Source organism: Oratosquilla oratoria, chromosome 1, assembly GCF_046742065.1.
Source record: "Oratosquilla oratoria isolate Oo_2021 chromosome 1, ASM4674206v1, whole genome shotgun sequence".
Classification (NCBI taxonomy): domain Eukaryota; kingdom Metazoa; phylum Arthropoda; class Malacostraca; order Stomatopoda; family Squillidae; genus Oratosquilla; species Oratosquilla oratoria.
Window position 1 is genome coordinate 170,001 of NC_134777.1, and position 17,500 is coordinate 187,500.

At 39.6% G+C, this 17,500-nt stretch overlaps 1 protein-coding gene across 1 annotated transcript in view; it reads right to left on the bottom strand.

Annotated features, from left to right (window-relative positions):
• The window catches only part of LOC143031505 (synaptogenesis protein syg-2-like), a 251,393-nt gene that overhangs the window by 151,438 nt on the left and 82,455 nt on the right, over positions 1-17,500 (bottom strand). The window contains exon 3 of the mRNA XM_076195439.1: positions 15,957-16,109. Within this exon, the coding sequence (XP_076051554.1) occupies positions 15,957-16,109 (153 nt within the window). The remainder of the gene's footprint in view (positions 1-15,956; positions 16,110-17,500) is intronic.

The window sequence follows — 17,500 nt, forward strand, 5'->3', positions numbered from 1 at the left end:
GTGTGTGTGTATTCACCTTGGTCTTTGGATCACGTGTTGGACTCGTGATCGACAGCTATTTCCCTCCCGGAAGAGAGCTCAGAGCTCGTATGACCGATCTATGGGTAATGCTATGACCTTTCACACACACACACACACACACACACCCAACTCCCCGCCCACGAGAGTCAGAGTAACGACCCGAAGCGCAGCGATACCGAAATTATTTCGGCCCTGGGCAGGATTCGAACCAGGTACTGCGAGTACCACCGTACTATCCAGTCCAGCGCTCTACCAACCGCGTCACCGAGTCGTGTGTCTGTGTGTGTGTGTGTGTGTGTGTGTGTGTGTGTGTGTGTGTGTGTGTGTGTGTGTGTGTGTGTGTGTGTGTGTGTGTGTGTGTGTGTGTGTGTGTGTGTGTGTGTGTGTGTGTGTGTGTGTGTGTGTGTGTGTGTGTGTGTGTGTGTGTGTGTGTGTGTGTGTGTGTGTGTGTGTGTGTGTGTGTTTACCTAGTTTTATTATACGGGAAGGGGAGATATGCTCGTGGTGACCCGTTTTTTGTATCTCGCAAGATCAAGTTTGTTATTAAATTCTTGTATTGTGGTTGCACAAACTATTTCTTCATCCAATTTATTCCATATATCTATCACTGTGTGGGAAGCTGTTCTTTTTTAGGTTTATTCTGTAGTTATCCTTTTTGAGTTTCATTGCATGTCCTCTTGTTTTTTCCTCTGTTCCACTTTAATAAGTCCTCTCTATGAAGGCATTCTTTTCCTTTCATAATTGTGTAGATAGTTATTAGGTCCCCCTCGTTCTCTTCTTTGTTCCAGGGTCGGTAATTCCAGTTCGGCCAGTCTTTGTTCATATGTCAGGTTTGAAAGTGTTTGGACCATCTTTGCCGTTGCTCTTTGTATTCTTTCTAATTTTCTTGTATTCTTTTTTGTACTGGGTGACCATATCAGCCCTGCATATTCCAGTTTTGGCCTTATCAGTCTTTGTAATATTTTCTTGATAATTTCCTCAATCAGGTATTTAAAGGCCACCTTTATTGATCTCAACAAATTGTATGCTTTTCCGACTATTTTATTTATGTATTTATCTGGCGACATGTCTTTGGTGATGATTACTCATTGGTCCCTGTCAGAATTTACTTTCTTTACTTCTTTTCCATCAATTTTGTACTGTCCTCATATCCTCTTCTTACTTTTTTTCCAAATTCAATTATACTGCACTTATTGATGTTGAATTCTACCTCACATCACTTGCTTCACTCTGAGACTTTGTTTAGATCCCTCTGCAATGAGTCACAGTCTATTTCGGGGTTTATTATCTTTAATAATTTTGCGTCATCCGCAAAGCAGTTCATGTAACTTTCAATGCTTTCGTCCATGTCATTTTCATATATAGCAAACATTATCGGAGCTAGTACTGAGCACCACTCTTATTTTTCTTCCATGTAGGAAGTCCTCCATCCAATTCAATAGTTTTCCATATTGTTTCCAGTTTATACAGTAATTTTCTGCGTGGTACCTTATCAAATGTCTTTTGTAAGACCAGAAATGCACAGTCTACCCATCCCTCCCTTTCTTGCAATATATCTATCCATCTTGAATAGAAACAAATTTAATTAGAGGTACATGATCTTCCTTGCCTAAATCCAAATTGCCTCGGGTTCAGTATACTATTCTCCTCCAGATATTTTGTCTATCTATCTTTGATGATTCTCTCACAAATTTTAACTATTGTACTCGTTAGGGACACCGGTCTATAATTTGTTGGGTCTTCCTTAATTCCCCCTTATATATCGACACTATTTTGACATTTTTCCAGTCCCTATTTTGACATTTTTCCAGACCGCTCCCTCAGTCATTGTCAATGTGATGGTCAAACAGTACACACCTTCACTCAACTGTGTCTGGCCGGTAACTGAGTTGTCACATGGGACTATGGCCACTCACGCATGCCCAGTAGGGTCTGTCATTGTCTGCCAACTTTTGTTAGAATTGCACTACCAATTCTTCAAATATTAATAATGTATATATATATATATATATATATATATATATATATATATATATATGTATATATATATATATATATATATATATATATATATATATACAGTATATATATATAACGTAGAAACCACTGTTGGAGTAGAAAAGACTCGAAACGGGGAATCTACAGTATATATTTCGATTACAAACTGCAAACTGAAGAGGATTGCAGTTTGCAATCGAAATATATAGATTCCCCGTTTCCAGTCTTTTCTACTCCAACAGTGGTTTCTACGTTATTGACAAATGTGTGATTACATTTTTCACCTGTAATATATATATATATATATATATATATATATATATATATATATATATATATATATATATATATATATATATATATATATATATATATATGGAAATAAACTCCACTATCATTATGGCCGCTATTTTCTGGAACCTGTTTAATACGTGCCATCCCACACCTAGTGTTTTTGTTCTGGCTAACGTAAAGAGATGAATTTCTACAGTTGAAGAAAATTTGTGCAGAGGAAAGATGTAAAGTGCGGGGTGATTTAATTGAGGTATTCAAATGATTCAAGGGTTTTAACAACAGTGATACAGGCAAAGTCATCATATTAAGACAACAGAGCAGGACTCATATTGATGGATTCAAATTGAACAAATTTAGATTGAAGAAGGAAATAGGCAAGACCTGGTTTACCAACACAGTGGTTAACAAGTGGAATAGACCTAGTAACCATGTAGTGAGCGCTGAAATTATTGTTATTATTATTATTGTTATTTTTTTTAAGGCTTATGGATGGGGTGATAGGTGCTAATGGGCATAGAACTGCCTAGTGTAGGCCTTATGGTCTCTTGCAGTCTCTTCCATTCTTGTGTTCTTATGTTCTTAATGTTTTACGTTTTCTTCTCAAAATATTGCAGGAAATCCTAAATATTTCAGAGTTCAAAGTAAATGGATTTGAAATACAGAAGGGCTTACGACCTCTTGGGTGATTGCCATTACTCCAGGCTAATAAATGTTTGTGGAGTGAAACCTTCGCGACTTAAAAAAAAAAAAAAAAAAAAATAGACTACTGCTCTCAGGATATCATGGCTATGACGCCAAAATATCAGTAACATAACTATATTCATTAAGTCATAATGTTGATGAAGGATGTCATACTTATTGTGGATTAGTATTGCATTTATCGATAAAAATAAACACTATGGTTTAGTGTTAGAATTTTCATTCTTACTTAAAAATGAAAATAAAAAGAAGATAATCATAATTTTCGTCCGACCAATCAACTTTCTCTTCTTTCCGCCGGCATCTCGAATTTGGATTCCGCCCCCATAAACTGCATTAAAAATTTCATTACTTTCATCTCCCTTTTAACTGGATTAAAACTTCACATTTTCCGCTCTCTCACCATATATTCCGTCTTTTCAATTACCATATCTTTCGCGATACGATACCGAGTACCATTACCATCACGCCAGTTACCACCAAATTACCGTCCCCCCCAAAAAAAAAAGATAAATTCTAACTACATTTTCTTTTACAAAAAAAGACCTCCATTTGTGCTCATACGAGCTTCCCTCTGCAATTTTCAATGTCATCATTTACCACTCCTGCAGTGTCATCACTTAGAATACCATTTTCATGACGAAGCCACTATTTCCTGCAATATCGTCATCATTTTATTTGAACGCTTTATGAATTTCATCACTCTTATGTTTTTAGCTCTGCCTCCGCCAATATTTCCTCAGTGCATATGCAGTTCTCATATCCTTACAACCTCAATATCAATAACATGAACATGAACATCAATGATATCAACATGAACATTACCAGCGAGAGTAACATCAACAACATCGATGATAGCGAAAACAGTAACACCAGCAACTTCAGCAACAGCAACAACATCATCGACAGCAACTCCAAATCATCAGCAATAACAAATGATTAGGTATAACTGTAACATCAGCAACAAGAACACCAGAGACATAGCAACAGCAACAGTAACATCAGCAACAACATCAGCATCAACAACATCATCATCGTCATCACTAGTCACTTCTATCCCCACCAGAACCAGAACCAAAACCAGAATCAGAACCAAGAACCACAACCAGGGTATTGGCACTAACAGCACCACCACCGCCATCACACCTAACACCACCACTGCCTTCACCATACTGACTATTCTCTTACCATCGCGATTACTATCATTGTTCTTATAATGTCAAAACCAGTTACATACTCACCTTCTACCATATCCTCCTCCATTTGTATCAAAATCACGGTAAACTACATCTACTCCATTCTAATCAGCTTTCACGTCTACTATCCCTAAAGTGATCTTTACATGTCAAGCAGTGCCCATTATTTATGTGATGAGGAGCCTACGTCAGGAGGCGCTTAGTACCTATGCAACTGTCCCCCCTATGCTCTTTGAGGGACTGTTGGGGCAAGTAACAGTCACTGCTGAGAATCAGAGAGAAGTGTGGGATTCGAACCCGTAACTAAGCGAATGCGAGACCTGCACACTTCCGATCACGCCACCAAGAACCACCATTCAGCACATCTGTATCAGCTTGCACAGGTGTCATAACCGTAGGAGACCTTGCAACCCCCTCACAGCTGTAGCAGCTTCCGTGTCTACAATAATGGTAGATTCTACTGCTACAATACTCTTCTCTGTTCCCATCCAAAACATCCCACAGCTTCCTCCATGAAGTACACAACCAGAAACTGTAAAACTTTTGCAACTTGCATAAAATCATGCATTGTCGAAATGACACCCAATATTTACAATTAGCAATTTATATGGAACAGTAAAAGCCATGAATAAGGCTAATACTCGTACACACACACACACACACACACACACACACACACACACACACACACACACACACACACACACACACACACACACACACACACACACACACACACACACACATACACACACACACACACACACACACACACACACACACACACACACACACACACACACACACACACGCACACACACACATACACGCACACACGCACACACACACACACACGCACACACACACACACACACACACACACACACACACACACACACACACACACACACACACACACACACACACACACACACACACACACACACACACACACATGTATATATATATATATATATATATATATATATACATATATATACAGTATATATATATATATATATATATATATGTATATATATATATATATATATATATATATGTATATGTATACACGTTCTCGGAATATTGCCACTGGAAAAACTGCCACTGGGAACATTGCCACTGGGAACATTACCAATGTGGGAACATTGCTACTGGGAACATTGCCAATATGGGAACATTGCCACTGGGAACATTGCTACTAGGAAAATTACCCATGTGCGATAATTGCCACTGGAAACATTACCAATGTGAAATTGCCCATTTCTTAACAACTTTTATTTAAACAGACTTTTATTAAAAAAGAGAATTAGCTAGTTTTCTATTTAACTGCCACTTAAAAAAAATTCAGCTAGTTTACAGCAATTCTTTGTTGGTGTTTTGTTTACATAACTTTGTTGAAAATTTTTAGCTTCGAATTGCTTACGGTTCTAAAATAAATTTGTTCATTCTAAGATAAGACCCATAATGGCACATGTGATAAAAAGTGAACGTGGAAGTGATATGCTCGTGGATGAGCTGCAATATCAATGCACTAAAATACGTTTACCGATACCCAAATGCTATTTTAAATGGCTGTTTCTTTTACTCTTTTAAGTCATTATACAGTAAGGTTGTTGATCTTGATTATAAACAACAATATAACAACGATGATGCATTCACTCTTTTAATGAGTCATTTTTCCGCATTTGCATTTGTACCACCCGATGAAGTTATTGAAGTTTTTGAAGAGCTATCAGAGGATGAACGTATACCATCGGAATTTATCTCATACTTTGAAATGACTTACATAGGGGTATTAAGAGGAAGAAGAAACAACCGACGCAGAGATCAATCTATGTTCCCAATTGCTTTGTCGTCAGTCGAACTGAGCTAGCTTTACCACGTACCAATAATAGTGTTGAAGCATTTAATGATGCGTTAAATAAATCTGTGAGTAATTCTCACCCTAACCTTTGGAAAATCATCCTTGCATCGAAACAGGAGGAAACCTTAGCTACAGCCATGCATCTTCAGTTTGAACGTGGTGACCCTTTCCTCGACGTAATTATCAGTAACTATCTCAAATCATCTAAGCAGTGTATTTCAGCCTCTGAGATTGCACGATCGTTTGACTTCAAAAGTCCATCTCTCAATAACAAGCTAGATAAATGGTTAGTTCGTCTTCATTTGGAATATGTTGTTTCCGTATGGTCACAGGATCTCATTAAAGACATTGACAGATTGGAAAAAGTACAAGGGCGAGCCACAAAACTGATTCCAAATATAAAAAATAAATCACACGAAAATCGACTAAAAATATGAATCTGCTTTCCCTAAAAAAGCGTAGACTCAAAGGTGACTTGATACAGGTCTTTAAGATTCTAAAGGGGATTGACAACAATAAGTGACAAAATCTTTACACTGAATGATAATCTGACAAGAAATAATGGTCTCAAACTGTCAGGAAGTAGATTTAATTTGGAAGTGGGTAGAAACAACTTCGCCAACTGTGTAGTTAATGAATGGAATAGAGTTTCTGCAGCTCAGTTCGAAGCGTTAAGATTCGTTTAGATAAACATCTAACCAAGATGCTGTAATGACTGCCATTTATTTTATATTATTTGTTTATTTGTTTGTTATTATTTGTCTGTTTGTTTACAATTTGCTAGACTTTCTTTTATTATTATTTTTCTGGATGCCATGCAGAATGTCTAAAAAAAGGAGGTACAGTAATGTGGACTGGCTGGTGAAGTCATTTTATGTTTGCTGGAGAGAGGGTAGAGTGCCGGAGGACTGGAGGAGTGCCTATATAGTTCCACTTTACAAAGGAAAAGGGGACAAGTGTGAGTGTAGTAGTTTCAGATGGATTAGCTTGTTAAATGTAGTTGGGAAGGCTTATGGGAGAATCTTGATTGAGAGGATTAGGAGAGGAATAGAGGGAGAAATTGGCGAGGAGCAGTTTGGATTTAGGACAGGTAGAGGTTGCATAGATCAGATTTTTGTGGTAAGACAGATATGTAAGAAAGCTATAGGAAAAGGTAAGGATGTTTTTTTGGCTTTTATGGATCTGGAAAAGGCTTATGACAGGGTTGACAGGAAGGCACTGTGGGAGGTCTTGCAGATATACAGGATAGGAGGAAAGCTTCTAGGAGCTGTCAAGAGTTTTTACGAGAGTAGTAGAGCATGTGTCAGGATTAGAAATGGAGAGAGTGAGTGGTTCGAGGTAAAGGTGGGACTTCGTCAAGGATGTGTTATGTCGCCCTGGCTGTTCAACTTTTACATGAATGGGGTGGTGAGAGAGGTAAATGCAAGGGTGGTGGGTCAGGGATTGGAGATGTTTAAAGAAAATGGAGAAAAATGGGAGGTGAGCCAGTTGCCGTTTGCGAACGACACTGCGCTTGTGGTAGGATCAGAGGAGGGATTGAGGAAGTTGGTGACAGAGTTTGGGAGAATGTGTGAAAGAAGAAAGTTGAAGATAAATGTGGGTAAAAGTAAGGTGATGAGATGTACAAGGGGTGAAAGTGGCAGCAGACTAGAAGTGAGCATTAAGGGAGAGCGACTGGAGGAATTGGATAGTTTTAGATACTTGGGTGCGAATGTGGCAGGAAAGGGTGGAGTGGAGGTGGAGGTAGAATGTAGATTGAGAGAAGCGAGTAAATGCCTTGGTGGATAAAAAGTGCAATGATGAATAGACATGTGGGAATGGATGCTAAGAGGAGACTGTATGAAGGAGCGATTGTGCCAACAGCACTGTATGGGGCAGAAACATGGAACATAAGAGAGGAAGAGAGAAGGAGTTTGAATGTATTTGAGATGAGGTGTCTGTGAAGTATGATGGGGGCTACTAGGCTGGATAGAGTGAGAAATGAGGAGGTGAGGAGAACAGGGGTGGTAAGAGAGTTGGGAGATAGGGTGGATGAAAGAGTATTGGGATGGCTTGAACACATGGAAAGAATGAGTGAAGAAAGACTAGTAAAGAGGTATGGAAGGCAGATGTAGAGGGAGTGAATATGAGGATGCGACCTAGGATGAGATGGATGGATGGGTTGAAAGGGGCTTTGGGGAAGAGGGATGTCTGTTGAGGAAGGACGAGAGAGGACAGAAGACAGGGGTGAATGGAGAATGGTTGTATATGGATGATGTTATGATGCATGAGGTGGAATGGGTGAGGGGATGGGGGTGAGGTAGTATGTGTGAGAAACATTTGACGCAGCCCGAAGGGATTTCTCCCCGTCTTCTCCCTTTCTGCATGGGGGGACGGAGAGGGGGGTCGCCAATTTAATAAAGCGACCTTGCTGTGGATGTACTGTATCTTGCGACACTGCCTCTGACCCAGGGCAGTGGACAAGATGCAGGAATGACCCGTCGTCCAGGAGATGCTAAGATAAGAGGGAGGGTGGAATGGTTTCTATGTCTTTTTCTTTTTGGCTACCTCCCTTGTAAGGGGGAAAAATCCTTTGGTATGTGTATGTATTTATGTATCTGTCAATTTATTATTATTTACTATTTACCTGTTTGTTTATTACTTAATTATACCTATGCATTTATTTTATCTACTATTATCTATATTACTATAATTTTTATTTGATTTATTTAATATTATTTTATTTTATTTCTTTTACCATTATTATATATTTTTTCGCATCCGACCTAGTTGTGGACCAAAAGGTCTCCTGTCGGCATGTTCCGCCTTTGTAATCCTTTGTAATTAAAAAATATGCCGACATTAATGCACACATAATAAATATTGTTGATAATTATAGAAATGCCCATGATCAATTAGTATATTTGAAGGCTATTGCATATAACATTCAAATATTTTAAATAAATTTCTAAATATGTAGATGCTATAGGAATAATAATTTATTAAATTCTAAATTGATTCCATTTCTAATTATACTATTACTTATTAAATGTACCTCTATATAAATTCGATTTCTAGATATCATTATGCTTTTTAGATAAATCATTAATTGACTTTTTAAGTAAAAGTTTGATTTTTTTTTCAAAACAATTCTTATCCTTAATTTCAAGTATAAGGCTATAAACATGTGGTAAAAAAAACGGGCAATGTTCCCATTGGCAATTTTCCCACATGGGTAATGTTTCCAGTGGCAATGTTTCCAGTGGCAATGTTCCCACATTGGCAATGCTCCCACATTGGCAATGTTCCTAATGACAATGTTCCCACATTGGCAATGTCCCCAGCGGCAATTTTCCTAGTAGCAAAATTCCTTGCGCCATATATATATATGTATATATATATATATATATATATATATATATATATATATATATATATATATATATATATATATATATATATATATATATATTCATATCGCGAGCCTTGGTTCGAATTCTGGGACGACAGTCGGAATTATCTGATATATATCTACTATAATAAAGTAGTAGCCTCTGTCTGTCTGTCTGTTTGTTTACAAACTACTCCTAGGGTTTTGGAGATAGATCCCCATAACCATATATATTCTGATATCCTATCACTCCAGGTACTTGGATAACTATATTTCATTAAAAAAAATGGTTAGGGTTAAGGGTTAAAGTTAGATGGGGTATGGTTAGGTTAGGGATTATTTACGAACTCCTCCTAGGTTTTTGTAGATAGACCCCTATAACCATATATATTCTGAAACCTTATAACCCAAGGTACCTGAATAACTTTCTTTTATTTGTCTGTCTGTTGTTTGTTTATGAACTCCTAGGGTTTTGGAGATAGACCCCCATAACCATATATATTCTGATACCCTATGACTCCAGGTACTTGGATAACTATATTTCATTAAAAAAAGAATTGATTAGGGTTAAGGGTTAAAGTCAGGTGGGGTATGGTTAGGTTAGGGATTATTCACGAACTCTTCCTAGGTTTTTGCAGATAGACCCCTATATGCATACATATTCTAAAACCTTATAACCCAAGGTACTTGGATAACTATCTTTCATTTGTCTGTCTGTTTGTTTGTTTGTTCACGAACTTCTCCTAGGGTTTTGGAGATAGACCCCCATAACCATATATATTCTGATACCCTATCACTCCAGGTACTTGGATAACTATATTTCATTTAAAAAAAAATATTTTGGTTAGGGTAAAGGGTTAAAGTTAAGTGGGGTATGGTTAGGTTAGGGAATATTCACGAACTCTTCCTAGATTTTTGCAGATAGACCCCTATAACCATATATATTCTGAAACCTTATAACCCAAGGTACTTGGATAACTATCTTTCATTTGTATCTACTATAAGAAGGTAGTAGCCTGTGTCTGTCTGTCTGTTTGTTTGTTCACGAACTCCCCCCAAAACCATATATATTCACCATAACCCAGGCTACTTGAATAGTATATTTTATTTCCTAAGGGCGTCTCCCTCCTCAAATTGATTTTTTTCTTACTTTCTTAACATTCTATTTTTGTTGCATTTTCCATTGAGTTATATTGACACGTGTAGATTTTCTCCACAAATTCTATCAAAATGTATGTAGAAACAAATAGACAAGAAAAACATGTGTTGTTTAAAAGGACACAAAATATTCAAAAATTGCCGAATTTATGCAGCAGTAAAAACCCTTGACAGAGGGTAATACTCATATAGTTATCGGAATATTCTTTTATAAACAAATATCGGCGTGGACAACAGGAGAACTCGTGGGTGGGAACGGGATTGTTAGGATAACGCTAAGGGTCACCTTCCTACACGTAATATCATTGTGTACAGTCGGAATAAAAAACATTTCACCTTTCTACTTTTTTCGATCATTTCTTTTTATTTTGTAAATATAATATGCCTTAGAAAGTATTTGACGATTCCATGTGAAAAAATATACATACACACATATACCAAAGCTTTTTTTCCCCCCTTACACGGGTTGTAGCCAAAAAGAAAAAGGCATAGAAACCACTCCCACCCATTCCATCCCCTACATACTCCATTCCCCTCCACCCATCCTCCCTCCCTCTCATCTTGGCACCTCCTGGATGACGGGTCATTCCTGCTTCCTGTCCACTGCCCTGGGTCAGAAGCAGTGTCGCAAGACACAGCACATCCATAGCAAGGCTGCTTAATTAATTTGGCGACCCCCCCCCCGCCCTCCGTCCCCTTATGTAGAAAAGGAGAAGACGGGGAGAAATCCTTCCTGGCTGCGTCAAATTATTTCTCATACATACTTCGTCACCCCCGTCCCTCACCCAATCCCCCCTCATGCATCACAACATCATCCATACACAACCCTCCTCCATTCACCCCTATCTTCTGTCCTCTCCCGTCCTTCCTTAACAGACATTCCTCTCTTTCGTAATGCCCCTTTTACCCTTCCATACATCTCATCCTAGGATGCCTCCTCATATTCACTCCTTCCACCTCTGCCTTCTACACCTCTTTTACTAATCTTTCTTCTTTCATTCTTTCCATGTGTCCAAACCATCCTAATACTCTTTCATCAACCCTATCTCCCAACTCCCTTTCCACCCCTGTGCTCCTCCTCACCTCATTTCTCAGGGAAACGATACGCAGAAGCAGTAAGTTTGAGACTCTTGCAGTCAGTTATACCTCTGTCATGGCCCGTGATTTACGGAAAACTACATTGCATCTGATGGACACTGAACATCCTCAATACCACTCGGAAGATCACATAAGAAGAGGGTAGGCAATATTAAAATCGATTTAGAGCTCACGAACACCGAAGGGCCAGAGGATTGGTGGGCGTTGGCACAGGATAGACGGCAGCGGAGACTGTTAGCAGCAGCAGAGGACCACATAAGTCTTCAGTTACAGGAGTGAAGTGAATAACTTTCAATCCAGACTAAGCTGTGGGTTCCTTGCCTTCAGTCAGCATGATTAAATGAATTCATCGGACATGAGTGCATGAGATTGCCTAAGAGTGCATAAGAATGCATGGGAGTGCCAAAGAGTTCCTGCATCTGCTGTTAACACAGGTAAACATACTAAATGAAGTACTAAATGAAGTCTACAGGCAATTTTAGTCAATAGAGGTAAACCCTCCACAGTGCACTAATAAATTTAATATTCCATTTGTCTGATTATTCCTTTTACTGTCATGGTCGGGTTTTATGTTTCATTCCGGCTGTCGCCAAGCGATCTTAGCGAGGGAACTTCTCGTCACTCAGAAGCTTTAGCCACTACTGCACGTGCATTACCCAAGAAAACTGAAATACTCTATATGTACTGGAATCACGATAACCTCGCCCTTTTTCCTCATTGCTAATAGAGGGTGTTAACATTCATACCATGGGAAATGGGTGTGGCTTAAGTGTCCGACCTCAGCGACTGGAGATGAAAATGGTGCGGAGACTTCCCTAAGCCTGAATAATGGTGCAAATGTATTTGTACGAACAAATTAATTAAATATACAAAAAACGTTGTTATTGTAATCGAAAACGTGTTGGTCTATCATTCATTTAGTTAAGGGTTTATCACTTCTTTCCGACTTCCAGCAGCGATTGTTACCTGGCTCAATAGTCCAAACGCATAGGGCAAAGGTGACGTCCTTGGCCATAGCACGCACCTCCCGACACAGATTCTTACCACTTTTGTCACCTTACTTAAATTTTTCCCGTGCTGCTTCTGTGACTCCAATTCTTCCTTGAGATATTGTTTCCAGAGAGGACACTGACTAGAAGATGGTCCCAATCAATCGAGAACCCGTCAAGCCGGAATTCGATCCCTCAGCTGCATGAAATCGCGAGTCTTCAACCAGAAAAAAAAAAACCACCATCCCACTCCCACACACTGGAAAGTGAGAAACCCTTAGTAGGGTAAAGCCTTGTCAATTGCGGCAAGTAGCTGTTTTTAAGGCCGACGTTGGGTCGCCTACCCTTCTGGCTAGGTTTGTTGGGAACCAACGCAGCAAGCTCGCTGCGCTTAACAGGACTCAAAATCAGAAACACCTGCTCATGAGTTCAAGACGGAATTCCCTTGGCTACAGCGGAGCCCCTTTGCCAGAAAAAAATCTGCCAGTTGCGTCGTTGCGTTGAGGGGGTTAATTACATTGGCTCGCGTCTCATGCAATATGCAGCTGTAGTCCACTACGGCCTCGAGCAGCTGGGCAATAAAGCTGCTGTGGTGGCGGGCTGTAGCTCATCTCGATGCAGGACGCTCTTTTGTGCTGCAATTGCGTCATTAAATCCGCAATTTCATTTTTCTCGAGTTATTGCGAGCAGAAAGGCGCTAGATCGCAAACTCAAGTGATGGGAGTACATTTCTCTCTTCTTTCTTATTATTGTTTTATTTATTAAATGCCTACGACATAGTGATACCTCGCAACTAGTAACCCAATACATTGGTATTGATACCCGACAACAAGACCCTACTAGCCGACAACCGATACCTGAGTAGTTGGTAACAGTACTCGGCATTCAATAGCAGTAGCCTGATGTTCACTGCCAAGTACTAAGCACCGGTAACGGTGACCTTTGTCCATTACCGGGTAACCCATACCAGATACCCGGTATCTGGTAGCGCTGCTCCATCAGCTTTCGTAAACCCGTCCTTTCAGTCTTTCATCTCCCTCCTCCCCGACTCTCCTTCATTCTCTTAGCCTTTCCAAACTCCCCAACAATGCTTCCTTGATTACGTTCTCCCTCCCACGCTTTCACTCTCCCTCACACTTTGGTGCGCTCCCTCCTCCCCCATCCATCTCTTCTTTACGCATTCCCTCTCTTTCCCACTTTTCTTCAAATAACTCTTATAATGACCTTACTTCAGACCCATCCTTCCCTAGCTCCCTCCCTCACCCTTCTCTTCCTTCGTTCTTCGTTCCTTCAGTCTCCCCGTGATGAAGAAAATGGTCCGGCGGTAGCATGAGTGAAATATGTAGTATACGCCAAATGAATTTACGGGTAATCATCCTCTATACTTCTCACCTCTTTTCCTTCCTCCCTCTTTCTCTTCTTCCCTCCCTCCTTCCCACCCATCATCCTCACATCCATTCAGATCTCTCTCTCTCTCTCTCTCTCTCTCTCTCTCTCTCTCTCTCTCTCTCTCTCTCTCTCTCTCTCTCTCTCTCTCTCTCTCTCTCTCTCTCTCTCTCTCTCTCTCTCTCTCTCTCTCTCTCTCTCTCTCTCTCTCTCTTTCTCTCTCTCTCCTTCTTCCCACCTTCCTTTCACAGCCCCTCTTCCATCTCTCTTTGTTCCTCACTCACTCTATCCTTCCCTCCTTCCATTTTTCCCTCCTTCCTCCCGTGACTCTTTTTTTTTCTAAACTCCGTGCTCTTCGTTCAACCCGCAGGAGCCATATTATGCAGCGTAAGAAACAGAGACAGGTAGAGAGACAGAGACAGAGACAGAGAGAGAGACAGAGGCAGAGACAGAGACCTAGACCTAGACCTAGACCTAGACCTAGACCTAGACCTGGACCTAGACCTAGACCTAGACCTAGACAAAGACAAAGACAAAGACAAAAACAAAGACAAAGACAGAGACAGAGACAGAGACAGAGACAGAGACAGAGACAGAGACAGAGACAGAGACAGAGACAGAGACAGAGACAGAGACAGACAGAGACATACACAGAGACAGAAACAGAGACAGAGGCAGAGACAGAGACAGAGATAGAGACATACACAGAGACAGAGAGAGACAGAGACAGAGACAGAGACAGAGACAGAGACAGAGACAGAGACAGAGAAAGAAGCAAAGAAAGAGACTGAGACAGAGAAAGTGACTGAGACAGAGACAGAGACGGAGATAGAGACTAAGACTGAGACTGAGACAGAGACAGAGACAGATAGAGACAGAGACATTGACAGAGATAGTGACAGAGACAGAGACAGAGACAGAGACAGAGACAGAGACAGAGACAGAGACAGAGACAGAGACATAGACAGAGACAGAGACAGAGACAGAGACAGAGACAGAAACAGAGACAGAGACAGAGACAGAGACAGAGACAGAGACAGAGACAGAGACAGAGACAGAGACAGAGACAGAGACAGAGACAGAGACAGAGACAGAGACAGAGACAGAGACAGAGACAGAGACAGAGACAGAGACAGAGAAAGAGACAAAGACCGAGACAGAGACAGAGGCATGAAAACTTACTTTATCTATTTATATATTTTTCTATTCACTTACTTTTTTTTTATTAATTTATCCTTATTTATTCACCGACTTATTTTTATTTACTTATCCATTTATTTATTCTCATTAGTTATTTACTTATTTATTTATATATTTATTCATTTATATATTTATTTACTTCTCTATCTAATCACCTATCTATTTGACCATTTATAAATTTGTTCATTTATTTATCTAATGGGCCTTGCTGGATCTTAACAGAACAGAATAGCTTGTAATTCAAATGTAAGAATCTATGTATTGACGGTGAAAGTGTCTTTTTCAATTTCACGAGGGAGCGATCTTAACTAAATAAAATTTTGTGTCGTAGATCGTAACACGGAGGAGCTCTCTCTTGTTCAAAGGAAGTTGATCACTGATCACTCAGGTAAATCTTGTTATGACAATGATAAAATTATCTTATTTGTCCGAGGAAGCGGACCCCAGCTGTGAACAGAAGCTTGATCGACCGGGACTTAATTCCAGCAGAAGGGAAGGGCACAGGGTGAGAGGAAGGGTGTTGAATCCCTACATTAAAAAAAGAAAAAAAGAAAGAAAGAAAAAAAACTCTTTGGTTTAAGTTAAGCTAATAAAGCGTTTCACCAGTTATATAGATGCACTAACTCGCTGTACACAGAACTTGGAACACCGGTGGCATTCCGAGAAGGGTGGGGACCTACCGGAGTGTATGAGCATTCCGTCCCGGAACCACTCCACGCTAGGGGGTGGCCGAGCGTCGGTTACAAGGCACTCGAGAGTGAGTGCTGTCCCTTCGACCACCTCGACCACGGCGTCGTCGTCCCAGCCCACGATGCTGATCGAAGTGGGAGCCACTGTAAGGAAGACAACAGGATGGTTAGCTTATCTTGCTTTTGGGAGAGAAGAGCTCAGGAGTGAGGGCTGATCGAAGTGGGAGCTACTGAAGAGAAGACAACAAGGTTAGTTTATGACTTGCTGTTGGAGACAGAGGAGTTGAGGGAGCGAATAAGGAAAAGAAAGAAAAGGGTATTCGTCAACTGTAACTAGCACTTCTATTCTTGGGGATATTATCGCACCGAAGAGGTGGTCATAGAGGTGGCAAAGGGAATATTTAAGGAGGGTGGAAGAAAGGAGGTATAGTAGAAGCTAAGAATAATATTTTTCTTCTTTGAGTGAAAATCATAAAATGATGATTCGTGAGAGGGAAAGAAAGGGAGGAGGAAGAGGAAGGAGAGGAGGAGGAGGAGGAAGAGGAAGAAATGTGAAAAGACAGTTACATCAACAAAATGGATACGGGGATAGGGGTGGTTGGGCCTTCATGGAAAGCGAAGAGAGAAATTGACTTTTATATAAGCATATGAGAAAAGGTCATTGGCAGACAAAGACCTGAGTGAAACAGAAATAAAGGATCAAATTTTACAGGGGCATTCTATACAGTGTTGAACTCTCTAGAAGGAGGGTGATAAATAGCATAGTTATAAAATAAGTGAAATATAAACCTCATTATACAAGACACCAAAAATCGTCCATTCCAAGTATAAGATTTTATACAAAAATGATATTCAATCTAAATTTTTATCACGTATTAAAAAATTCTATTTATGTAGACTTCAACTCTATTGTTGTGAAGCTCATAAAACAATGGGTCCTATTCGGACATGTTATGAGACATTTCAGACAAAAACACGCACGAAAGTAAATACAACAGAGGTAGGCCACACAAGATGTATATTCAGTTTTTAGTCCAGCTTTAAGATAAACATTCTGGGTGAGTGAATACATGGAAATATAAAGTTGTGATATTGTGGCAGAAGAGACGAATATGGAATTCAATTGGTCTTTGTAAGTATATATATCAATATATATTATACCCAGCAGAGGGGTATATATTTGTGTATATATATATATATATATATATATATATATATAGATATATATTGATTTAAACTATGACAAATGTAACTGAAGGCGGAGAAAATATACGAGGAATAATGGAAGAATTTTACTGCCTTAACGTTTCGACCCTTAGGGTCTTGATCACAAAGCATAACACAAAAGTATAACATGGACATTTTATACACATACATGTCACCTCACAGGGTGCCTGGGAAAGGTCGTCGTGCTCGGAACATTTGTCCGTTTGTTTTCATCCACTATCAATAAACTTGTAGCTCTTGCCAAGCATATAAAACCATCTCTATGGTTGATGTTATTATTAGTATTAATATAGGCTGCTTCTATTGTT